The 25,950-nt window shown below is 42.1% G+C and overlaps 3 protein-coding genes across 3 annotated transcripts in view; 1 reads left to right on the top strand and 2 right to left on the bottom strand.

The window, feature by feature from the left end:
* Positions 1 to 822, bottom strand: part of TRAK2 (trafficking kinesin protein 2) — a 58,896-nt gene extending 58,074 nt beyond the window's left edge. Inside the window, exon 1 of the mRNA XM_084778674.1 lies at positions 629 to 822. The gene's annotated coding sequence lies outside the window, so the exon portion shown is untranslated. The remainder of the gene's footprint in view (positions 1 to 628) is intronic.
* STRADB (STE20 related adaptor beta) lies at positions 122 to 23,313 on the top strand. The gene is made up of 12 exons (XM_084778717.1): positions 122 to 332; positions 3,251 to 3,351; positions 6,001 to 6,081; positions 10,601 to 10,700; positions 15,574 to 15,695; positions 16,747 to 16,855; positions 18,265 to 18,388; positions 19,556 to 19,727; positions 20,020 to 20,124; positions 20,237 to 20,481; positions 21,502 to 21,544; positions 22,504 to 23,313. The coding sequence occupies exons 2-12, from the start codon at positions 3,340 to 3,342 to the stop codon at positions 22,645 to 22,647; spliced, it is 1,257 nt and encodes a 418-aa protein (XP_084634843.1). The 5' UTR covers positions 122 to 332; positions 3,251 to 3,339; the 3' UTR covers positions 22,648 to 23,313.
* C2CD6 (C2 calcium dependent domain containing 6) overlaps positions 22,945 to 25,950 on the bottom strand; it is a 96,486-nt gene continuing 93,480 nt past the window's right edge. The window contains exon 20 of the mRNA XM_084778650.1: positions 22,945 to 25,904. Within this exon, the coding sequence (XP_084634776.1) occupies positions 25,824 to 25,904 (81 nt within the window). The 3' untranslated portion in view covers positions 22,945 to 25,823. The remainder of the gene's footprint in view (positions 25,905 to 25,950) is intronic.

Here is a 25,950-nt window from a genome sequence, read left to right on the forward strand (position 1 = left end):
TTCCTTTCTGTCCCGCCTACAGCTTGAGGGACCCGCCTCCTCACTACCCAGCTGGAAGCTGGAGGCTAGGTGGGGCGGAGCGGCGGGCCCCGACCCCGCCGGGGTGGGGCGGATCCCGTCCCGGCCGGTTGCCCCGGGCTGGGGCCAGAAGTTCAGGCCGACGGGCCCTGTGGCTGTCGTGTTGTACTTGTGTGCCCTGAGGCCCGCGCTGGAAGCGGGCCTAGTGTTCCCGCCTCGCTCCTCGGGGAGGCAGGTCCCGGGGTTCGCGCGTGTCGCCTCCCCTCAGCGCCCACCGCCCGAAGAGTCAGTCGCTGGCCTTGGTCGCCGCCAGGGTAATGAGGGGAGGCGGGCGGGCAGGGGACGGTGCGGGGACCCGGGGGGGCGGGGGGGGCGACAGGGAGCGCAGCTCGGTAGGTGCACGGCGGAAGGCTGCGAGGCTCCTCCGCCGCTGAGCTGGCACTGCCGGCCAAACCTCGGAGTCTCTGCGGGAGCCCGCGCCGTACGCCCCGGAGCACCCGGGCGAGGCGCCGGGGTGTCCAGCGGTGGTGCCAGGTGCAGGAGCCCAGCCGCCGCCCCCATCCCCCTAAATTCTCCACACACCCCCCCCCACCCCACCCCCGGCTCTCACCTTTAGTGGTGCACACAGGCCTGGCAGCTTTCCAAGTTGAAAAACACCCTCTCGCCCTAGTCTTTTCTGCTCTGAGACTTCGAAGGGACCGTTTCCAAAATTAAATGTCCAGGCGTCGTTTTGTCTTCAGTATTTACATTTGGTGTTGTGTTTTCACCTCGTGGCTTTGTTATGTCAAATACCTTTCCTCCCGACTTGGTCACGATTTGTGTGACAGCACCTATATAGCACAGCGCTTGGCACTCTAAATATTTGTTGAAACCATGAGTCATGTAAGTTCCATGAATTCTACGGAGCTGTGTGCATCGCTATGATCTTTGTTAAGTTTTCATGAGATTTCAAGATCACCTTGAGAATTACAGTAATTTTGAAGCCCAACAAAGAGAATTGATAAATTTTTGTTTTGTTTTGTTTTGTTAGCATTTCCTCCAACAGTAGACTGTTGAATGCCTAGATTAACTCAAAACCCAAGTCCTGTATGTACATAGCCCCTTTGGTGTCCATCAAATGAAATGTTTCAGAGATGACTAATATATTATGGAGCAAATTAGATTATAAAGCTTTATTATAATTAGCTTTTTAGGCACAACTGCAAGGGACTACAGGGTCTCACTGTGTTGCTATTTCTGGCTGGTTTAGGACTCCGAGATCATCCTGAATGCTGAAATTAAAGGAATGCTCTACAGAGCCTAAGCAAGCTTTTTTTTTTTAAGGCTTTATAATCATAGCGTGATATTAAAAACTAACAGCAGATCTTTTACTCCACTCCTTTGCCAGACAAAACTGCTGCCTTGATCTCAAAATGTCTCAAATCTATCTGCTAATAGTGTGGTATATCCAAGACAAAACTCAAATTAAGCCACCCCATCGCAAGAGGCAATCCTTTTCGTAGTAACAGTTCTAGAAGATTGTGACCTGATTTTTTTCCCCCTCAAATTGTTTTGTTGACTCAATAACAACTTGCTGATACTAAGTGAAAAGCAGGTGCAGAATTATGATGACCACAAAACTTAGGTTAGTCACAGTCGCTTTCTGCCTCAGGTTAAGCAGGCATCAGGTCAAAGCCTGGTGTTGATTACCAGTGGGGGGTGGGGGGGGGGAAGGCTGTCTTCTGTGCTCAACAGGGCCTGTCTCATGGTGGCTATTCATTGCATGTGTGAATACAAACTTCCCGTGTGTGGTTTCTTTCGGTATTTGATATCTCCTTAGAATTGCTTAGTAAAAGTGAGCTTTTCCTGGGTCACAAGCTGTTAAGTATTCTTAGTGTCATTCAGATGGTGTCAGCTTGCTTTCCATATGAGCCTCAATATTTTGTCTCAACTGTTGCACTTGTCTTTTGGGTGTTTTGTTTTGTTTTGTTTTGTTTTGTTTTTAGAGACAGGGTTTCTTTTTGTAGCCCTGGCTGTCCTGGAACTAGCTCTGTAGACCAGGCTGGCCTTGAACTCTGCCTCTTGAGTTCTGGGACTGAAGGTGTGACCCACCACCACCTGGCTGCTCTTGTCTTCTCTATGCATAGTGTGTATAAAATGTTGTACACATTCATTTGATCTCAGTCATCCCAGAGGGTAGGCAGTAAACCACAGCTTTCCTCACCCAATACCCAGCCCTTGACCCCCCCATGCCTTAAGTTGACAGTAATGCCTGGCAGGTGACAAAATAATAAGTTTTCTGGTCCTTCCTGCCCTTCCTCTACCTTTGGTTTATAGAAGGCACCCTGTGAAAATTCACTTCTTCCTTCAGCAATAGTACTTTATAACATCTATGGTCTATAAAATCTTCCTTTTCTCATTTTGTTTAACTATTTGTGGATGCCTCGATCAAATATGGGCTTTGACTGTAATAAAGTAATGAAACCCAGTTTCAGGAGATGATGTTTAGAAGGGAACCGCTACCACTAGCAAATCTTGCCCTCACTCGTAGAGAAGACCCATAGGATTTGGATGGTGGCTTTGTAGCTCCTTGAATCTGAAGAAGTTACGGTACTAAAATTCATAACCTATGAATGACAATGGACAGGGGTTGCTTGCATAATAATGTGCATAATTTTGTGTCTGTCAACACCTTCCAAGTTGAATATAGTTGAAAACTAAAAACTCATAAGGTAAAAGATTCAGCTTGTGAAAAAACTCATTTTTCATGAAAACTAAGAAGTCTCTTTTTTAAACACACGGCAACAAGAGTTTAATCATTCTAGCCCATCACAAATCCTGTGAACCCTGGACCCCAAATGACTTAGTAGGTGGTTAGTGAGAAGTCTTTGAAGATTCTCAAAGTTTACTTGTAAGTGGAGTCATTAGAGAGTCCTAGGAGTGGCTTGCAAGTGGCACTACTTATATAAAGAGGGTCCGAAAGCTGCTCTCTGTGTTGCCTTCATATTTGTGCAGGCAGGAGGAGATGGGGGGGGAGACGCAGAGGCTGGAGTCTGTAGAAGCAGGAACTCGAGCTTTCTGCCTTTCGGGAGCCATGTCAGAACGATGCTTTTAAAGATACTTGGGGATGTCACTAGTCTTCGTGTCAAAAAGCAGCGGCCTGAGCTTCTGATACGTTATGACATCTAGTTCTTCAGGGAGTTTATGTAAATCTAAACAATTTTGCTTTTGTTTTTTGTTTTTTGTTTTATAGTGGGATATATCTGTAACTTGAAGGGAAGATAAAGCAAACACCTTTGAATAGATGGAATTTTGCCACTTTCTGTGAACTAAAGCGATTCAATGTCTCTTTTGGTAAGTTTTGTTATAATTTTTTACCATCAGAGTGGTCAGATCTATAGTGAAAGAGATTCAGATTTAAGCTTTGAGATGTTTTGACATGAATGGTGTGTGGTCTTGAGAATGATGTAAATTCTCAGTGAATTTTGTCTTTTTCAAAATGAGTTTCTTCTTCACTTTTCTTTTTAAATGTACACATTATTCCAATTCTTTGTCCCAAACCCATTTTTTCTTATATATTTTTCTTAGATTCCACTCCTATCTAATTAGCTATTCATTTTCTTTTAAAAATTAAAAAATCCTTTTTCTAAATAAACGTCCATGTGTCCCAAAGCAGGTAAGATAGCATTTAAAATAAACCTTTGACTTAATCGGAAAACAAATGTTTGAATCATTGCATTATGTGAGCTACAGCTGGAATATATTTGTTTGTATATTAGATCCATGCCATCCACTTTAGATTAAGTAGCCTAGAGACTTTCAGTTATATAGAATATAGTATTTTAAAAGGGCTGTTGGTGGGGGTGGTGTTAATATTAACTGAGCCATCTTGCTCTTTAAAATTATGGGAGTTTGACAGGGCAGGCAGCAGCATCCTCATTGAAGTTTGCTTGTGATTGCCGCAAGTGAGAGCCAGTATTCAGACTCACACCTGCCGTTGCATTGTACCAGCCACCCAGGCTGGGTGGTTAGGAGTCTATCATTGCTTTACATGCAAGATATATAACACATTTGCTTTAAATGTGTGTGTCTGGAAGAGACATTGCAATGCTTTACTCTTTAAAGCAGGGTCAGCAAATGCTTTCTGTAAAGGCAAGGAGATGATGACGTGCTGCTGCTTTTCTGCCGTAGTAGCTCAAAAGCAGCCACGAGCAGTGTAGAAATGAAAAATAAAACAACCAAAACCCTGAATGTGTACTGGACCATAGTTTGTTGATCCCTGTCCTAAAAGAATTTTAAGATGTACAGTTTCACATCATGTTGCAAGTGAGAAAAGATGTGTGATGTCCTTTTCACAAGTCCCTTCGTCTGAGTGATGACAATTCTGGGATTCAGAGTGCAAAATTCAATTTAAGATAATTAGTAGATTGGCCTAGCTGGAAAACAGGAGTTTGATTGTTGAGATGTTTTAGTATATTTTAGAAGAAAGAAATGTGATTACTCTTAAGTAATTCACAATATAATGTTATCAGACATGTAGACTTTGAAGCTCACTTGATACTGTGTTTCAGTGCTCACACATAGGAATGCTGATGAGACACTTAGAAATCATTTATTATAAAAGTCTCTCATAAGTTCAGTGTGGTGCAACATCTTGATAAACAAAACCGCACACCACAGTGAATTCTATTCTCCCTTCACGAGGTAACACAGAAAACTGACCCTGGCAATAGTACAGATCTATCTTTCTTCATTTAATGTCACAAAATAAATTTAACTAATGCTAATTTTTCTAACCCTTCAAGGTATCCAAATCCTTTTTAAGTATTTTAATATAATTTCAGTCTTATTTGGATAATTAAAAATACCATTTTTGAAACATACTGGGTACACTCTATGTGTTATGTCATTCTTATAAACATATGGCAGACTGACATATTTTAGGCACCTAATCATTATGGAAACAATATTCAATACTAAATTTCCTTCACTAACGCTATAAATGTTTCTGAAATCACTCTCAAAAAAGTTTACAAGCAATTTAAATGTATGTAGTTGTAACCTCAGTGAGTCATTTTTGAATATGTAATTTTCCTAACTGTCTATTATAGTGATTGAGCGTCTTATTTATGTTTTCAGCAATTGTGAATTTTATTAAAATTAATAAAAAAAAAAGTTCAGTGTGGTGGTGCATGCCTGTAATCCCAGCACACAGGAGGCAGAGGCAGGGTGATTTCTGTGAGTTCCAGGACAGCTTAGTCTACAAAGCAAGTCCAGAGCAGCCAGGGCTACTTGTCTCAAAAAATAGAACAAAACCAAACCAAACAAACAAACAAAAAGTCTGTCACACAATGTGATTTTTTTCCCCTCCTAAATAGATCAGCATCATTCCATTAATTGCTGGTGGAATAGATAACTATATTTCATTATAGCCAATACCTGATAGTAGAACCATGAATTGATATTCAGAAAAATATAGATTTTGGTAATAGAAGCAAGTCTCTTAATTTGTTTTGAGTCAAACATGCTTGTCAACTTAAGAAACAAAACTGGTAACAAATATATTCAATGTGTTCATGATTAAATAAATGGTTTAATGTAGTAAAACATGGTTCCTATATTTAGGAAAACAGTTTGAGGAAAAAATAAAAATACTGGATACAGCAGAATAATTTTTGACTTAATAGTCAGAAGACGATAAACTTTAGCCAAATATTCAGGAATTTGGCAAAGTCTGAGGTCTAAAAGACTTAGAAAGTAAGACCAACAGTTAAAATAGATTCATAACCTCAAGAAAAGTAAAGCCAAGAAGCAGAGATGGCGCTAAGCACAACTGTGCCTTCCGTACACCTGGCTGCTCGTCTGGTCCATCCCACAATACTCCATCTGGCATGGCTTTTTTTCTTCTGCTTCCAGCCCTGATGCCAGCTCTTTTTGTATACACAAGCCCACCCTGCGTGTGTGCTGCACTTTTCACTTGTCTCATGTATTTCTGACTTCCAGGATTGTTTCTGTGCTTCACGAACACGAGTTGAATCACTCAGACCCGAAAAACAGTCAGAAACCAGCATCCATCAATACTTGGTAAGCTGATGCTTGGGCAGTTAATGTTCCTTTGCCCTCTCGTATTACTCCTCGTCCTTATACCTCTATTTTCACTGTTTGTTCCTCCTCCTCCTCCTCCTCTTCCTCCTCCTGCTGGTCTCCAAGAATCTGTAACTGGCTTCTTCTTAACCCGCTCTCTCTGAGCAACGTCATCTGTTCCTATGGTTCCGGATGCTGAGGTTTCATGCTGTCCTGGAGCTTCTTGGGTGTTCTCTCAGGAGCATGGTACTACCAGGCTTTCTCTTCCCTGGGCCCTGGGGATATCTGTGGACCCCATCTGATTACATTTACTTTCTTGGGTATTCCTACTGATCAGAGCAAAGCTTTCATTGCTTCCAAATCTCACCAGCCGCTGCGCTTCTCATTTTGGCTAATGAAAGCCTAGTACATACTGCTAGAAACATAGCCGTACTAGAAACATGGGAATTCTCCACTGGGGCCTGTACCCCTCCCTTCAGGAGTTGGGCCTCTGACTCAGTGTCCTCTGCCACCTGTGGTGTACACTTGCAGCCTCTCCCACAGTGCTCGCACCAGCCTTCAGTACTGTTCTAAGATGCCTGCTCATGTCACTGTGAAGCTGAATGGGTACAGTCCAAGTCTCAGCACAGTGGATACTCTCAATGATATTGTGTATGGCCAGTCTTTGAGTTTCTTATGTTCTCTTTTCTCTGCTTGAAATACCCTGTTTCTGCCCTCCCCTGAAATTTCTCCTCATCCATAAAGAATTAATTCAGATTGCTTATCTGTAAACTTGTCCCTCTTAGGTCCTTTTTATTTCATTGTGCTGTCACCTGTCTGAGACATGCTCATGAAGCAGTTGTCACTGTACTATCTTACAGTGATTGAGATCTGCATCTCTTCAGCCTTAATGTGGTCCTCACGCAAGGGACAGCCTTGTCTTACCTTTGTCTCTCCTAAGCAGTGTCTGACATACTAAGTAATATTTAAAGGGATATACTTGGTAATATATCTCTGAAATCTTTTCTCCTCTTAATCCTTCATTTATACTAAAATTTTTTACTGCTTTGAAAATTTTGTTACAACATAAGATAATTCCAGTTGGTTTGCTGATAATTTATCTCAGGCCTGCCTTTAACCATGGCCATATTTATTCACCAAAATTCTATCTTCAAGCTGCCTGCCTGTTTGTGTAGTAGGAGATGGTCTCCGACCGTTGCCACCCTTCAGATTGAGTAACTCAGTCACATGACTTGTCTCTGTGCTGTTACTGAGACCTGGAACTGTGAATTTCCACGCTAGTGTTCTTCCAACTTGGAGCCCTTTTGTATTTTAAGATAGACAAACATCTTAAGTGAAGGAAGCAGAGGCGTGATTTGAAGCCTCCTGTGGAAAAGCAAACTTGAGAAGTTTTGTGGTGTAAATTGAGCCCTGCTGAAAACTGGTTCACGGTGCTTACAAAAGCCTGCTTGGGCCCTCCCTGAGTCACTGCTTAAGAGCACTATCAGTTGTCTTCCGTTGGGGACTTGTAGCTGTTTGTCAGGTTGGAGACTGTACACTACATCAAATGTTCGCTTAAAATGATACAAATTTAAGAACTTTCACATCTGACACTAGTCTCCCATTATAGACTCTAAAATTTCTAATTATGATTTTGTTTCCTATGACACAAGTTAGCCTGACGATGCTAAAGATACATTAGTCTAAACGGTGTGGCTAATAAGAGTGTAGGTTTGCTGGGCTCACTCCAGCTCTGACTCTGGGGTAACTAAGGAGCAGAGCTCAATATGTGGTTTAAAAACCACACCAGTGAACAGCCTTCTGTGAAGTATTTTTAGAAAGATTGACCAGATTTTCCTTCTTAAATTAGACCTTTTGCATCTCCAGGAAGTCATTAAACAACTTTTTGGGATAAAGATGGTTATGGTCTGAATGTGAAATATCTGCGTAAGCTCATGTGTTTGAACACTTGGTCCTCAACTGGTGGTGCTGTTTGGGAAGGACATGGAACCTTTAGGAGGTAGAGCCTTGATGGAGGAGGTACATCACCAGTGTGAGCCTTGAGGCTTTATGGCCTGGCCTCACTTCCTGCTTGCCCTCGTGTGACGCACTGGCCTCATGCTTCTGCATCCCTGCTTTTGCTGCTGCGGTGGCCAAAGTAAACCCTTTCTTCCCAAGTTTGCTTTTGTCAGGGTATTTTATCACAGCATCAGAAATGAGACTAGTACAAGGAGCCTGCCACCATTCTGCTTTTTAGTGCTCTAGTCTTCAGATCACTAGAAGAAGTGAGCTGTAGGAGGTGATGTAGTCTCTATAAGCTCATGCTCTCTTCTTGGGATTACCATGCTGTTTTCTTCATGGCTCATATTTCTTTTTTTTTTTTTTTTTTTGGTTTTTCGAGACAGGGTTTCTCTGTGTAGCCTTGGCTGTCCTGGACTTACTTTGTAGACCAGGCTGGCCTCGAACTCACAGCGATCCGCCTACCTCTGCCTCCCGAGTGCTGGGATTAAAGGCATGCGCCACCACGCCCGGCTTCATGGCTCATATTTCATCTGTTAATTTCATCTCAGCCTCTTCAGGGCAGAAACATCAAATTTGCTGATCTGTAATAGTCCACTTTTTGAAAACTGGGTCTGTTGCCAGATATGGTTGCTCATATTTGTATCCTAATACTTAAAAAACAAAGACAGCAGGATTACCACAGGTTCAAGGCCAGGCTGAGCTAGGGAGTGAGACCTTTCTTTTGAAAGGGGGAGGGGGGGTGAAGAAAAAAAGAAAGAAGGGAAGGAAGAGAAAACAAAACTGAAGAAAGACGGAGGGACGTGTGTCGTAAGAATGGTTGCTCTTGGGTAAGGATTTGGCAGTTCAGGATGTGATCATATGATCATAGTAATACAGAGGCTGGAGCAGGAGGAGAGGACGTTCAAGGTTAGTTTGGGCTGTGACACTAGACCCTGTCTTAAACACAACAAACAAACAAACAAACAAGACCCTCAGCTTTTGAGTATTTGCTTGTAACATCTGTGGTCCATCTTGTTTTAAGAAGACTGTCCCTCATACAATAGATGGAGAGAATTAGAGGCAGGCTGGTGAGCTGACTGCAGCCCATCATGCAGTAACATGATGCCATTTTCCTTCCTTTAAAAATGTTTATTTTATGTATATGGGTGTTTAGCCTTCATGTATTCCTGTGCCATATGCATGAGGTACCTGCAGAGGCTAGAAGAGAAGATAGCATCGGATCCCCTGGAGCTAGAGCTACAGATGTGATCCCAGTTAAAATGAGCTGCCATGTGGGTGTTGGGAATTGAACCTGGAGCCTCTAGAAGAGCGGTGAATGCTCTTAACCGCTGAGCCATCTCCAAGTTATGAAAATAAACCTTGGTACTTTATGTCTCTAGCATTTCTAATAGACTTACAGATTGTTGTCACCTTAAAAATTTTAAGACATTAAACATTCTTTTTATTTTGTTGTCTTTACATCTGTTTATCTGAATGCTCCCTGACCTAAAGAAACCAAATTGAATTATGGTATCACCCTACCCTACACTGGGCTTGTTTTCACTTGTAGAATTTCTCTTCTACTCTGATTCTTCTTGGATATCACCACCTTTATTAATGCTTAACCATAAATAAATATCAGTCTGCTCTCCAGTTAGGAAACATACTTGCCTCAGTCTGTATAACCCTATCTATTAGCTTTAACTCCACCTATTTCTCCTGACTAAAGAGTTGGGTATGAAAAGGAGTTAGCACAATTTCTAACACATAGTAATGTTGTTTTCCACCGTCCTTCTCGCCTCATTGGAGGCAGTAACAAGATTCTTGCCACCTGCTAGTTCCTGTAAAGGGTTCTAAGTGTCCTTTGGGGTCCTGATGGCCTTTAGGAGAGCCTCATGGATATCACATTATGCCAGTGGATTAGGCCTCCTCTGTCTGCCTCATGAGTGATATTTCACTGCTGCTAAATTTAGATGCAAACTTGACTCTGACTCCAGAACACCTTATGAGACCTCATATTTGCTAGAGCACCTTCAGCCGGGAGGCCTGTAACCCTGAACTCCCATCTCCTTAATTTTTTTTCTCTTCTTAACCTTCCTCTTAATTCATTTCATCATGTGAAAGACTTGTTCAGCTATTTTAGTAGACTGTGATGTGGAAATTGTTCTTGACTGTTAACATAGACTCAAAGCCGGAACCCAAGCCTGGAGCATCCCTCACAGGCCCTTGCAGGTCCTCCCTTAAACACTTTACAATCATCATCTGTTCTTAGCACCTTCTAGAAGTTTTACTGAAAATTGGGAGGGAAAATATTTCTTGCTTTTTGTAAATCTAATGTTCCTGCTCTTCCTCTTCAAGCTGAAATCTCTTTGACATCAATTAGCAAGTTGTAAATTCTTCTAGATCTTAAGATAATTTCTTCAGAAACCTACCAGCACCTACCTGATAACTATTAATGTTTTCTAGTGGGATAAGGAGACTAACCTAGAGACTAATTATGTGTATTCTATTTTATTTTTATCTTGTAAAACAAATGCAGGTTGATGAGCCAGCCATTTCCTGGTCACCTCCATCTGCTAGAGCGAATGAAGTGATAGGTTCCACTAATGTTTCTCACTATGAACTGCAAGTGGAAATAGGTAAGGTCCTGGATGTCAAGTCATTGCCACAACTGAGATTGGTGGCACAAAGACTGTTTTATAGATACGCCTCTCTATGCTGTCACCTATAGCATAAACGGGATTTTTACTGGGTCTATTAGATGAATCTAATATATGTTATGTCTGTCTAAAAATAATAGCTCATATTTGAAGATTTCTGTCTAGTATTACTTTTCTACTGAAGTACATTTATAAAAAAGAACATTAGATAATCTGAGTAGTTGTATCATTTTGCAGGAAGTTTCTATTTTATGGATTTTTATGGATTTACTTTTTACAGGGCAGGAATTTAAATCAAGTCATATGAAGTTAACACAAATTCCTTTATATATTTATATTTTTATCCAAATTGTTGTACAAATCATTCTCATTTAAGTACAAAACAAAATCAGTTCCTGTTTATAGCTTTATATTTGTGAAACATTTGCTCTGAACATTCAGGAACACTTACTAATCACTAAAAACCAGTGACACTGTTGGGTGTGAGGTCATAAAAAACTGACTTGAGTGAGGCCCGTCCTCTCTGGGAGGTGAACACGTAGAAGAGTGCTTTTTCAGACACTAGAGGGCGTTGGAGTAGCACATGTTAAGGGGACCTGTTGAAGATGTCTATTTCAAGCTTTGAATACTGATTTACAATGCACACGTGCCTTTTAGTATAAAGATTATTCCCCTAGTGTAGTGGATGGAAACCAGTTAACTAATTTTAATTCATGGTGCAGCAGCAGAGTAGAGAAGATAGGGCACCCGAGGAGCAGCTCTGGGAGTAGAGAATAATGGCACAGAGGGCTGGCTTCTGAGGGTGGTGGGGTGTGAGGTGCTTGAGGGGCAGGAGAGACAGCGTCGGGTGCTGGGAACCAAACTCTTATATTTTTGGTTGTGAGCCTAGCCTTTAGCAGCTTAGCCATCTCTCTAGCCTCGCTGTTGTTTCTTAAATACAAACCATGAAGAATAATCCTGCCTGTCTTAGGAAGTTTGGAACAATGTGGTTAATGCACAGAATTGTTAGCCAGAAGAAAGGCTTAGAAGAAACCAAAAGAAGCCAAGTAACCAGAATCAAAGCCTTGGTAGTGCATTGCCACATGCTTGGGTATTCTGCCACAGACACTGGGCCGTCCTGAGTAAATTCTGTTGAAGAAGGCATGATTCCCAGTGACCAGGGGTGGAGCTTTTGAACACGAGGACTCAGACCTCATGGAAGGGTTAGTGAGTTTATAGACTGATGCACACTAGGCTCTGGGGAGTGAATGGGCCATGCATCTGCAAGTCTCATGCATTGTTTATAAGAAGACAGAAATAGTGCAGCTGTCTCAGGAAACAGTTTGTCAGCTCATAAGTTCAAACCTGTATCTACCACATAACCTGGCAATTTCATGTGCAGGTGTGTGCCCAGAAGAAAGGAAGATGTGTCTTCTTAAGGACTTGTGTAGGAATAGTTGGAGAAATTGTATTTAGTAACCAAAGACTGAATTTAACTCAAATGCCCACCACCTCTAAATGCATGAAATGCCTGTGCTATATCCATATAATGTATTTTTCAGCAACAGGGGAAATCGGATACATGGAGCATGGGTGAATCACTGAAGTATTGGGCTAAATGAAAGATGCTATGCACAAAAGGCTCATCCCCTGCCCCAAATGTGATAAACAACAGGCACATCAGTAATTGCCAAGGATTGTTAAGTAGAGGCTGGAGACTGCTGAACAGCATTCCATTGTTTGCCTATATGACAATTTGCTTGTCAAGTTTAATTTTGGCAATTATTATATATATGTGGTATAATATGGCTTTAATGTACTTTTCTTTAGCTTAAGCATCTTTACATCTGCCTATTTTTACTGAATTGCTTGCTATCTTATTGAATTCTAAGGGTTCTTTATATGTTCTGAATGAAAATCTTTTCAGATATAGAACATTCTTTTTTTCTTCTATTTGTTTACCTTACAGCCTGATCCCAGCCCCCTCCCTTCCGTCCTCCTAGCCTCATCCTCATGCTCTCCTCCCTCTGTTTCCCCGTCTCCTGCTCTCCTCAGAGAAGGGGAGGCCCTCCAGGGATACCAGTCCACCCTGGTACCTCAGTTCACAGCAGGACTAAGTGCATCCTCTCCCACTTAGACCAGACAAGGCAGCCCAGCTAAGGGAAAGGGATCCAAAGGCAGGCAATAGAGTCAGAGACAGCCTGTTACTCCCATTGTTGGGGGACCTGCATGATGACCATCTGGACATCTGCTGTGTATGTGCAGAGGATTTAGGCCCAGGCCGTGCATGCGCTTTGGTTGGTGGTTGGGTCTCTGTGAGGAGCCCCCATGTACTCTGTAGGCCTTCTTGTGGTGTCCTTGACCTCTCTGGGTCCCTCAGTACTTTCTCCCACTCTTCCACACAACTCTCGGAGCTCAGCCTGTGGGTCTCTGCATCTGTTTCCATTCACTGCTGTATGAAGCCTCTCAGAAGACTGTTATACTAGGCTCCTGTCTACAGGCATGGCAGAGTGTCATTAATAATAGGGCCAGGCCTCTCCCATGGAGCGGGTCTCACGTTGGGTCAGTCATTGGGTTGCCGTTCCCACAGTCTCTGCTCTCTCTTTATCCCTGCACATCTTATGGGCAAGACAAATTTTGGGTTGAAGGTTTCATGGGTAGTGTCCCGCTTCCATTATTAGAAGCCCCAATTGGCTATAGGAGGTAGCAACTTCAGGCTCTGTGTCCTCTGTTAGGTGACCCTAGTCTAAGCTAGGGTCACCCCCATAGACTCCTGGGAGCCTCCCCTGTCTCAGAGATGCCCCCACCTTCTGTTCTCTCTGCAAGTCCTCCACCCACCCCTCCCACCCCACTTTCCCACCTGGTCCGCATTCATTACTCTCTCCACCCCTCTCTCACCCTATGTCCTCCCTCTATCTACTTAAGATGTCTATTTTAGTTCCTCTTCTGAGTAAGACTCAAGCATCCTCTCTTGGCCCCTCCTTGGCTTCTTTGGGTCTATGGGTTGTAGCATAGTTATCCTGTACATTATGGCTAATGTCCATTTATAAATGAGTACTACCATGCTTGTCTTTCTAGGTCTGGGTTACCTCACTCAGGATGATCTTTTCTACTTCATCCATTTGCCTGCAAGTTGTATGATGTCGTTGTTTTTAATAGCTGAGGAGTATTCCATTGTGTATATGTACCACATTTTAAAAAATCCATTCTTCAATTGAGGGAGATCTGTATTGTTTCCGGTCTCTGGCTATTATGAATAAAGCTGCTATGAACATAATTGAGAAGTGTCCTTGTGGTATGGTAGAGCATCTTTTGAGTAAATGCCCAGGAGTAGAATAAATGTGTCTTGAGGTAGGTCTAGTCCCATTTTCGGAGAAACCTCCAGATTGATTTCCACACTGGTTGTACAGTTTGCACTCCCACCAACAATGGAGGACTGTTTCCCTTGCTCCACATCTTCACCAGCATCTAGTGACACTTGAGTTTTTGTCTTAGCCATTCTGACAGGTGTAAGATGGAATCTCAGAGTTGTTCTGATTTGTATTTCCTTGATGTCTGAGGATGTTGAACATTTCTTTAAGTGTTTCTTGGCATTTTGAGATTCCTCTGTTGAGAATTCTCTGTTTAACTTTGAACCCCATTTTAAAATTGGGAGATAGAGGCATTCTTAATATTTTCAGCCAACATCTTGCTCTTTTTAAAATACAGTTAAATAAATATAAAAACACCACTTCAGTACCTAAGTAAACCTTTAATAATGACAAAAGAAAGTGCCTTGATAAAGTGAGCACAGACCCAGTGAGTAGAGTCTGAACATAGTAAGTACTTACTGTCTGACACACAAGCCTTCATCCAGGTTTGCCAGGCATCACCATGTTCTGGTTGTCACTCTCTGAGTGTCTGTGTTGGGAGTGGAGGTGTCTTCATAAAAGCTCATAGAGAGCCTTTCCGTGGCCTGCTGTGTGACCTTCTGTGAGACAGTGAGGCTGAGCAGGTCCATACCATAGAAGGAAAATGTGAGACTTGAGAGTGTATGGCATAGGATCTTTTATGCAAACCTGTCCAATAAGTTGTATAACTCCTTTAGTTCCTCCAAGGAAGTTTCCTTAAGATGGATGACTAGAAAGTCAAGGAGAGACCTCAAAGTTGAGTGGACAGGCAAGTAAGGGTGATATAAAGAAAAGAAAGTTCAGTGTCTTTCTGGAGGTGGACAGAAGAGGAGTCGTGAGGCTAAATATGACCAAGATATACATAAGAAATTCTCAAAAAAGTAATAAAAATATAAAAAAGTTGGGTCCTGGAAAGATGGCTCAGCGGTTGAGAGCACTGGCTACTCCTATAGCTAGGACCTGGGTTCAATACCGAGCACCCGCATGGCAGCTCACAACTGACTGTAACTCCAGTTCCAAGGGATCCATGACACCAGGCATACACTAGGTACACATATGTGTGCATGTGGGCAAAATATCCATACATATAAATCTTTAAAAAAAAAAAAAAGAAATTCAAGGAGGAACATACTGCACCACTGTGGCAATTTAAGGCCTGAAGCTCGAGACTGGAGATTTGTATGTGGCTGATAAGGAAGCTGCATCTCCAAGATTGGGAAGGGCCCATGTTCCTGAGCAGCAGTGTGGACTGGCCCTAGCTGATGGTAATGCCCTTTCTTTTGGGTAGTTGGGAATGGCCCGGGTGGAAATGTTGGTGAGTCGGGTGTTTGAGTTCCAGGCTACCACTCTGATACTGAGAATGCTCCAGCCTTTTCATTGTCTTAGTGGTTTTTGAAGGGCAGGGAGTTTAAATTTTGCTGAAATACACAGTTGGCCTTTTTTTCTGCTTTGATTGTTACCATGGGTTTTATATCTGATTGCAGGAAGAGGGTTTGACAACTTGACCTCTGTTCACCTCGCACGACACACTCCTACAGGAACACTGGTAACTATAAAAATTACAAACCTGGAAAACTGCACTGAAGAACGTCTGAAAGCCTTACAGGTAATGCTATGAAGGAAGGAAGTATTGGCCGTGATGTCTATTTACGGAGGTTGCGACTGTAGGAAATTTCCTGTCCCCACCTGATTGTTCTGTTAGAGAAAGATTTAACTAAATCGCACAGTTAACAGATTGGGAATACTACATGGAAGCTAGGTGCGGTAGCTGGTAGCTCACATGCATTCACACTCCGGGAAACACTGTGAATTCTTCAAGCGAATGGGGTGTTTCAGTGCTACATTGGAGACTGACAGCACCGTCAGTCATTCTAATGACAAATAGAGAAACAGGAAAATGAAGGAGTTTTCTATCATTTAAGCAAATTTAACCTCAGAATTGAGAAATTTTAATAAGATATTTCAAGCATATAAAATTATTTTCTTGTTTCTAATAATTTTTTCTATAAAGGGGGAATTTTTTTAATTATAGTGTTGTCTCAAATTTTAAAATATATGAGATTGAGGAGATGGCTCAGCAAGTTAAGGTGCTTATTCTAAACCTCATGACCTGAGTTTGACCCCTGGAGCCCACATGATGGGACGAGAGGAGTGATTCTTGCAAGGTGTCCTCTGGCCCCCACCTGTGTACTGTGTCTTGTGCAGCACCCTCCCCTCCATACACATAAGAACATTTATATGTGCAGATAGATAAGTAGGAGATAGATAGATAGGTAGATAGGTAGATGGCATAAGGAGAAAAGATTGGAAGAAGCTGTCAGAATATTTGCAGCGGTTCTCTCCATGATGTGGTGTTAGCATTGATTTCCCCTGTCCCCATTTTTATGTTTTTAAACATTTCCACAACAAAAACATGTTAAATGTATTCCCTTTGGTAGAAAACTAAGTCACATCTCTTCCACTGTGTGCTCTGGACAGAGCTTCTGGCCTTTTCCAAATGCTTTATAAAACACAGAGCAGTGTCATATATTTTCTGGATCCGCTATGAAATTTAGAAACAAAAGCTCACATGCCCCCTTGAGTATTAGCCACAACCACTGCTATAGGAAAGAAAAGGGTGACTTTTAAATGCCTTTTCTCTTGTACATTTATCCTAGAGAGCGGTGACTCTATCGCACTTTTTCCAACACCCCAATATTACAACTTACTGGACAGTTTTCACTGTTGGCAGCTGGCTTTGGGTTATTTCTCCATTTATGGCCTATGGTAAGAAAATCATTTTAAGAAAAATAACTGGTTGTTTAACTTGGATGCTATCATTGTAAAAGTGAGTGAGGTCTTGCATCTATCACTCACTACTTTTAATTTATAATTTTAGTGACCAATCCTAGATTTAATAATATATTTCTGCTTCATTTTTCTTTTTAGTTTTAGAGTAGAATGGATATTGTGATCCATGAAACCACCAATACCTCTGTGTAGGCTCCATGCCTTGGCCACATTCTCCCGCCCCTCAGTTACTCTTCTCTCTTTAAAATAGACAGTAGCCACTGTTTTGCAAGCAGAGGTGGTTCCCACACACGCACACTGCCTGCCTCTGCCTCGCTGTACTATGAGCTGATGCCACTAAAGTGTGAACACCTGTGTGTGTGCCCAGCTCCCTCACTGTGCTTCCTAACGGAGGTGGTCATTTATGCTTGCTTCTTGATATCCCCAGGTGCTTAGCCTAACACAGTGCTCCGTAAGTGTTGACTAAATCAGTGAATGGATTCTAGCGCTTTGGTCTTTAGAACATTCTTGTGAATTACTTCTAGATTTAGAGTATGACATATACAATACAATACATATTTTTACTCAGAAATACTAAAAAATATTCCTTTAACCTTTAAAAAGTCATTTAAAAAGTGTGTGTGTGTTTGCATGTGCATGCGTGTGTGCATGGGTGCATGCATGCATGCGTGTGGCATGACTATGACTATGGGTGAAATCCAGGGCCTTGAGCAAGGTAAGCAAGTGCTCAACCTTCGAGTTATTTTCCCAGCTCTTCCTCCAAAAAAAAAGCAAGGAAGGAGCCAGAGGGAGAGGGAGGGAGTGAATTAAGGATTAAGATTAAAGATTTCTAGCCAGATCTGGTGGCCCAGGTGGCACAGAACTATAAGCTACTTGGGAAGCTGAGACAGGAGGATCACAAGTCAACTCCTGCTTGAGCTGCAGAGTAAGTTCAAGGCCAACCTCAGCAACTTAAGTTAGATCCTACCTCAAAATTAAAGAAGGGATAGAGGGCTGGGGATGTTGTAGCATAGTAGCACTATTATTACCTAGGATTCAAGCCTCAGTACCACATTATGGTGGTGGTGGTGGTGGTGATGATGATGGAGGTGGTGGTGGTGATGGTAATGGTGGTCGTGATGATGATGGTGGTGGTGATGATGGTGGTGGTGGTGGTAGTGGTGATGATGGTGGTGATGGTGGTGGTAGTGATGGTAATAGTGGTCGTGATGATGGTGGTGGTGGTGATAATGATTCTTGAAAATTATATTTGCATGGGAAAACATCTAGACTCAAAGCTATCAGACATGCGTTTGTCTCCTTATAATTGGAAAGAATATTTAAAGCATAGTTGAAAGTAAAATCGCTTCAAGTGTTCATCTCAATATGTCAGGGCTTTCTTTCAGGTTCAGCAAGTCAGCTCCTGAGGACCTACTTTCCTGATGGGATGAGTGAAACTTTAATAAGAAACATCCTCTTTGGAGCAATACGAGGGTTGAACTATTTACACCAAAATGGCTGCATCCATAGGTATTTGCTAGTTTACATTCTACACAAATGAAAGAATTTTAAAAGATATCATCCAGGAGACGTTAGTAAAGAGCAGTCAAGTGTTGAAAGGAGGGATAAGAAATTTATAAATGAAAATAGAAGAAGGGACCAGCAGATAACAGTGGTGCCTGCCATTCATATCTATTCACCAAAAATGTTTATACTACAGTGTGCGCCCTAGTGTGGCACTTGCAGCATGCGTGTCGTAGTGGGGAGGTGGCAGGAGGACTCACATGTCCAGGTTATCAGCTGGGGGTTCATTGTTCTTTTTAGAAAAATAAAGAGCTTCTTTACCTGCTTTCCAGCTCTGTCATGTTTCTACCTCGTGTCAGTCATGGCAGTCCTTACATCTGTGGCCGTCAGCCCTGCACAGTGCCACACTAAAGACAATTCTGCTGTGCTCTTCTGGAGCTTGTGTCTCTGTGGTTTCATTTGGGGGAGACTTGCTGGTTGATGTTTTCATCTCTTTAATGCTTGCTGATGGCTGCTGGTTTCTCAGTAGCCTTCTGACGAGGATTCTAACCTGACTGTATTCAAACTGGGGTTTTCTTCGCCTTACCAGGTTATTGACTGTCTCACTCTGTTAGTGTCCAAATTTAGTGTTTTAGATGGAAAAAATAAGGCTCTTGCATAATTTATAGGACAGTTAAAGGAACTTTAATATGACATGTCTTTATAAAAGATGTTACCCCACAGAGGCTTCTATTGTTTTGCATTCAACTTTAAATAATGACAGTATGCTTCAGTGCATCCGAAAATGGCAAAATTGGTCATTCGATTTCATTTCTTAAAGAATTCTACCAATTCCAAACATGTATCTTTGTGGCATCTCCCCTGTTAAGTCCCTCAGGGGTTCCCTGGCTCTGTGACATCTCCCCTGTTAAGTCCCTCAGGGGTTCCCTGGCTCTGTGACATCTCCCCTGTTAAGTCCCTCAGGGGCCCTGGCTCCATGACATCTCTCCTGTTAAGTCCCTCAGGGGTTCCCTGGCTCCTTGGAAATGTTATGTACCTTAAATGTGTGCTGTGCACTGCTGTTGTATAAAGGGGTTTTACTTTCCAAGAGAGCTAAGGGTGTGTTCTCACCACATCTGTTCACTCCTCATCGGCCAGATTTCTAGTACTTAGGATTGTCTCTTTCTGTTCTAGGAGTTTTAAAGCCAGCCATATCCTCATTTCTGGTGATGGCCTGGTGACCCTCTCTGGCCTGTCCCATCTGCATAGTTTGGTTAAGCACGGACAGAGGCATAGGGCTGTGTTTGATTTTCCACAGTTCAGCACATCAGTGCAGCCGTGGCTGAGTCCAGAACTACTGAGACAGGTCAGGTGTGGCTATTGCATTGGGTTGTCTGTGTGTCTCAAATGTCTTTGAGTTTGACTAAAGGACAGTTGTGTCCTTTTGTGTGTGTGTGTGTGTGTGTGTGTGTGTGTGTCTGCCACAAGACCATTTCTCAAAATCATGTTAGGAATTTTAAATTGTGAAAGCATCTATTGGGTAGATCTTGATTTTGTGCTATGGGGTTCTTTTCCCATTGTTCGTCATCCTTTCTCAGGAGGGCACCTGTATGCCACTCTCGGTTATTCGTACTAAGGCCTTCAAATTGTGTTTACAGGACTTGCATGGATATAATGTGAAGTCAGATATTTACAGTGTTGGCATCACAGCCTGTGAATTAGCCAGTGGGCAGGTACCTTTCCAGGACATGCATAGGACTCAGGTAATGCTTCTGAACCCCCTGCAGTACTTAGGTCTAGATTCCCTCCGCTGAACATGGTTGCTGTAGACCCTGGACGGCTACTCTCATCTGTAAATGTTTTCCTTTTTCCTAGATGCTGTTACAGAAACTGAAAGGCCCTCCATACAGCCCGCTGGATGCCAGTGTTTTTTCACAGTCAGACTCTAGAATGAGAAAGTCCCAGTCAGGAGTAGACTCTGGAATTGGGGAAAGTGTGCTCGTCTCAACTGGAGCGCACACAGCCAATAGTGACCGGCTCCACACGCCACCCACAAAAACGTTCTCTCCTGCCTTTTTTAGCTTGGTGCAGCTGTGTTTGCAGCAAGATCCTGAGAAAAGGTAATATCAGTCACCTCTGAATAGCACAAAATATATGTGCTTTGTATCTTATAGTAGTTTTGTGATATTGCCCTTCCTATAAAATTCACATGTTTTGATTAGAAACTTAATCTGGAGACTATCAATGCTAAGAATAAGTCAAAGTGATGGGCAGGTTTGAAGAACACCAGGCTTAAAATCAGAGGAGTAGGGCTCCTTTCTCGGTGGTACTGAACCTGGCCAAGCCACCTTGTACAAATCAGTTCTTAGAGTATCTGTTAAGGCACCTAGAAACTTCTAAGCAGTATAAGACGGCTTTGTTGCCAATACATATCTATCTATCTATCTATCTATCTATCTATCTATCTATCTATCTGGATTATAAATAATGCTATGCAAGCAATTAGCATTTTACAAAGAAGTTAGGAAATCTAACCTGTTTTAAGCTCCTTCATCCTGCTGTTGTTCTTTATAAATAGTATGTGCACAATAAAAGTTAAGTATGATTTTTGTGGGGTTTTTGTTGTTGTTTTTTAATTTTAATTTATGGGTGTTGGTGTGAGGGTGTCAGATCTTGGAGTTACAGACAGTTGTGAGCTGCCATGTGGGTGCTAGGAATTGAACCCGGGTCCTTTACAAAGAGCAGGCAGTGCTCTTAACCACTAAGCCATCTCTCCAGCCCCTTGTTGTTTATTTTTAAGACAGTGCTTCTCTATGTAGAACTGGCTGCCCTGGAACTTGCTCTGTAGACCAGGCTGGCCTTGAACTCCCAGGGACCCACCTGTCTCTGCTTCCCAAGTGCTGATGTTAAAGGCTCATGCTACCACCGTTCAGCTGAGTATGGATTAATTTAAGAGTATTTCCAGAAGTATTTTTTCCCATCAGTCAAGGCTATTGCTTCTAGTCTATGTTCTTTTTTCTTTCTAATTTTTTAGCATTACGTTTTAGAGTCCCAAAACTCATTTCTAATGTAATTATATACTTAAAAATATTACATTCTAATATTAGGTTTTATTTTCTAAACTTTTTCAAAAATTTCAGGCCGTCAGCAAGCAGTTTGTTGTCCCATGTATTCTTCAAGCAGGTGAGCTGGTCCATTGTCTATTATTTTAAATATTTTAAAATATTATTTTTAAAAGCCTTTTTTTTGTTGTTGACTTTAGGGCACTTGGGTTACCAAGAATTTTACTAATAATTTTCCTACTAAAAAATAGTTAAAGCAAGAAAACATTTTCAGTAGTTCTTTTTTTAAAAGATTTATTTATTCATTATTATGTATACAGTGTGGTCTGCCTGCATGTACGTCTGCAGGCCAGAAGAGAACACCAGATCTCATTATAGATGGTTGTGAGCTACCATGTGGCTGCTAGGAATTGAACTCAGGACCCCTGAAAGAGCAGGCAGTGCTCTTAACCTCTGAGCCATCTCTCCGGCCCCATTTTTAGTACTTTTAAAGTTAGTGTGTGTGTGTGTGTGTGTGTGTGTGTGTGTGTGTGTGTGTGTGTGTGTGCGTGAGAGAGAGAGAGAGAGAGAGAGAGAGAGAGAGAGAGAGAGTGTGTGTGTGTGTACACAACTTGCAGGATTCATTCTAGAGAGAGAGAGAGAGAGAGAGAGAGAGAGAGAGTGTGTGTGTGTACACAACTTGCAGGATTCATTCTCTCACTCCACAATATGACCCCAGGGATGGACTTCAGGTCTTCAGCTATGGTGGCAAACATCTTTAGCACCTTTGTCTGCTGAGCCATCTGATGGCCCTAGTTATTAAATATCTAAACCAGAAGAGTAAAAGCAGCATATCATGTTACACACTCTCTATTTTTATTAATTTAAAACTGTTGTCTATCTTACTTAGAAATAATGACAGGGCAGAATAATTCTGATTAAAAATTAGTTTATTTAGCTTTTAAGTCTACTTTCTGATTATCAGAATTAGAAGCATTTGTAGAAAAAAGAGACCTAATTAGTCTTTAAAAGTTATTTGTTGCTAATAAAATTTGTGTTGAATCTATGTACCCACATGACTGTTTTCAGTTTCTTTAACAGATGACAGAAGAAAGCCAGGACTCCATACTCTCACTGCTGCCACCTGCTTACAACAGGCCATCAGCGGCACCGCTGCCAGTGTCTCCCTGGAGTGAGCTGGAATGCGAGTTTCCTGATGACAGAGACCTAGACTGGGAATTTTAGGGTTGCCAAAGCATGTCCTCTATACTTGACAGTTTCTCCTTGCTGCTTGTCTTCTGTATTGTTAGGTACAAATGCCAGATCTATACTTGAAAATACAGTTGGTGCACTGGAGAATCCATCAGTTAAAACCACTCTGCTCGTGGGGCATAGATGTATCCCCTCTGCTTAGCTCAGAGTACCGTCACAACTGCAATTGTCAGAGTTACAATCCAGCTACAATCAGTGTCATTGCCCCCCCACCCCACCCCCACACTGTGACTGGTACTTTTCTGGGACTCAGTGTAGTTTTTGAGCCACTTAATTTTCTTCTACTTTGCTGTCCTCTGGGCAATGAGCCCTCTCTTGGAGGACGGTGCTTCCAAGAACATCTTCTCTTCCAGATTCTCTAGCCTTTTTCATCAGCTACTGTTAGATGAACAGACTGCTTTACTCTGGTACAAAGCCCTTTTTTTTGGAGAAGGAAAAATGTTTGTACTATTCGTTTTACATATGGAAACATCAAACCAAGCCTTGCTCACACTAAATAATTCACTTGAACTATAAAGAGAAGATGCAATTTGCATTTTAAAAGGGAGGGGGCTAACATAACATTTTTCTGCCTGTGTAAATTATATATTCTTAATTCATGCACCCTGTGGGAGCTCAATAAAGATTTAGTAAATGGAACATATCTTTTATTTATTTTATGTGGCTTAACAAAGCTAGAACACAGATTTCTAATTTGGCTTGCCAAGAGAAACTCTTTTTCAAAACTAATTTATGTAACCTAGTAAACTGCAAGCGATTTGAGTAGATGATAGAGACAGGCGACATTCTGGCCTATTATATGATTGTTCCTGTAGTGGGGCATTGCTGCCCTAGCAGGAGATGCTGTATTTATTACTTTGTTGTTGTGATAAAATACTACGATCAAAGTAACTTAAGGAAGAGTTGCAGTGGGCCAGTTGTCCATGATGACAGGGAAGGCAGGGCAGTAGGAGCAGCAGGCACAAGCAGAAAGGGTGACCTCCCAGAGAGCATTGCCAACTAGGTGATCACCAACACCAACTAGGCGTTTGGATGTGTGAGCCTATAGGGCACATTCCTCATCTAAATTAGCAGTCTCAAAAATAGCTTGTAGTTGAAGTTGTAATAAAATTAGGGTCTATGTCAGTTGGGTTTTTTTTTTTAACTATATGACATAGGAAGTTAATTTATGTGACTATATTACATTGGTAGTTACTGTAAAGTAATTGTCTGAAGACTAGGCAGTTTGAAGCAATTCTGTTTATGTTTGTTGCCTATACCGCTGCCTCAAGAATGAATGTTAGGGCTTCTCCATCAATACAGCCACCAAGACCTGACAAGGTGGAAAGTGAAGGTGAGAGAAATTAGAGTGGGCAGTGGAGGAGGGAAGAGCAGGACCACTGAATCAGAGAGCAGTTGTCATAGTGGGAACTGTAGTTCATCCCACTCAGTGCCTTAGCATCTCCCAATCTGCAAAGATCCTGCTAGTGTAAAATGGCAAAGGTGGATGGAGTTTGTCATGAAGTGTCATTTGTCAGAGCACCTACTGTAGGTATATTAGGAATTAAAATGTGTTTGTGCATATGTTATGTATATATATGTATATATATCTTGTAATATACACATGCAATCATTTAAGGAATTGCCTCATGAAATGTGGAGGCTAAGAAGCCTCAAGGTCTGACATATGAGCTAGTAAACAAGAGCTCATAGTGTGGTTCTAGTCCAAAAGCTATTAGGCTTAAGATCTCGAACAAGGCAATACTGAGTTTGAGCCCAGTGGCTGTGAAAAGCTGAATCCCTGTTTAATGGCAGGCAGAGATGTTAGCATTTTTGTTGTATGGAAACCTTCAGAGATATCATGGTGAAGTGTTTTAAAAATACTCCTTGAAAGTGGCAATGTAAAAAAAATTCTCGTGGAGCACAGGAATTTGAGATTTCCTTCTAGGAAATACTGTTTTTGCTGAGGCCAGACCAGGGTTTTCCTCTTTGCCGTTGATCTCAGTTCATTTCTTCACTCTCCTCTGCCTCCCTGGAACTACATTTCTTTCTTTTCTTTTCTTTCTTTTTTAATGAGAATATTTGGCATTTGTATTTTTAAAAATAATTTATTCAGAATACATCTTAATTGTTATCCCCTCACTTGTATCTTCCCGTTCCCCCCTCCCCTAAGCCTGTGACAGAAGGGGACATCCTCCCTCACCATATGATCACAGCCTATCAGGTCTCATCTTGGTAGCCTGCTTCCCCTTCCTCTGAGTGCCACCAGGCCTCCCCACCTAGGGGAGTCAATCTGGTGCTTTCTTAGAAAACTGGCAATAGGGCTACCTCAAGACCCAGCTTTTCCACTCCTCGGAATATACCCACAAGATGCTTCACCATACAACAAGGACATTTGCTCAACCATGTTCATAGCAGCCTTATTTGTAATAGCCAGACTCTGGAAACAACCTAGATGTCCCTCAGTTGAGGAATGGATGAAGAAACTGTGGTACATTTACACTATGGAATACTACTCAGCTATTAAAAACAAGGACATCTTGAAAGTTGCAGGCAAATGGATGGAACTAGAAATGATCATCCTGAGTGAGTTAACCCAGACCCAGAAAGATACACATGGTATATACTCACTTATAATTGGACACTAGGCCAACAGGGATGTCCCCTGAAAGTCTTCACTCAGTGGGGGATTGGGACAGATGCTGGGACTTCCTATTGGGACTCCAGGCGGGAGAGGTGTGGGGGAATGGGGAAATGGAAGGACACAGAAGGTCCTGGAACCCTACAAGAAAACCATCAGGGATGGTGGATCTGGACCCAGGGGGCGTCTGCTCAATCTACTGTACCAACCAAGGACAGTGCATGCAGTAAACCTAGACCCCCCTGTTCAGATCTAGCCAACGGACAGCACATTCGCCACAGGTGTGTGGAGAGCAGGGACTGACTCTGACATGAACTCCAGAACTACATTTCTTAGGCATACCTTGTTCTTCTGGCATCAAGGGCAGAGACAGCAAGACTCTTTTTGTTGTTTTATTCTTAGTGGTGGGGTGAGGGAGGCAGTTCTCACAGTAGGCCCCATCTCTGATACTCCTGGCAGCGGCTGTTCCTTGGTTTTCTGGAGTCTTTAAAGACTGAGGCTGGTGCACTGCCTTCCTTTCTTGGTTTTGCTACCTTTGGCCTTTCTCACTGTTCCGTTTGGCTTCTGAGCCTGGATCATCACTCTGAAATAATCCCTGCCTTCTTTCTACCTGTAAGATCATTAGATGATATTAATATGACACACGTTCTGCCAAC

Source organism: Acomys minous, assembly GCF_964271855.1.
Source record: "Acomys minous genome assembly, chromosome: 4".
Classification (NCBI taxonomy): domain Eukaryota; kingdom Metazoa; phylum Chordata; class Mammalia; order Rodentia; family Muridae; genus Acomys; species Acomys minous.

Coding starts and splice junctions, on each gene's coding strand:
- STRADB (XM_084778717.1), top strand. Junction 19,728..20,019: donor GTCCAGAACTACTGAGACAG/GTCAGGTGTGGC, acceptor TTGTGTTTACAG/GACTTGCATGGATATAATGT. Junction 20,125..20,236: donor AGGACATGCATAGGACTCAG/GTAATGCTTCTG, acceptor CCTTTTTCCTAG/ATGCTGTTACAGAAACTGAA.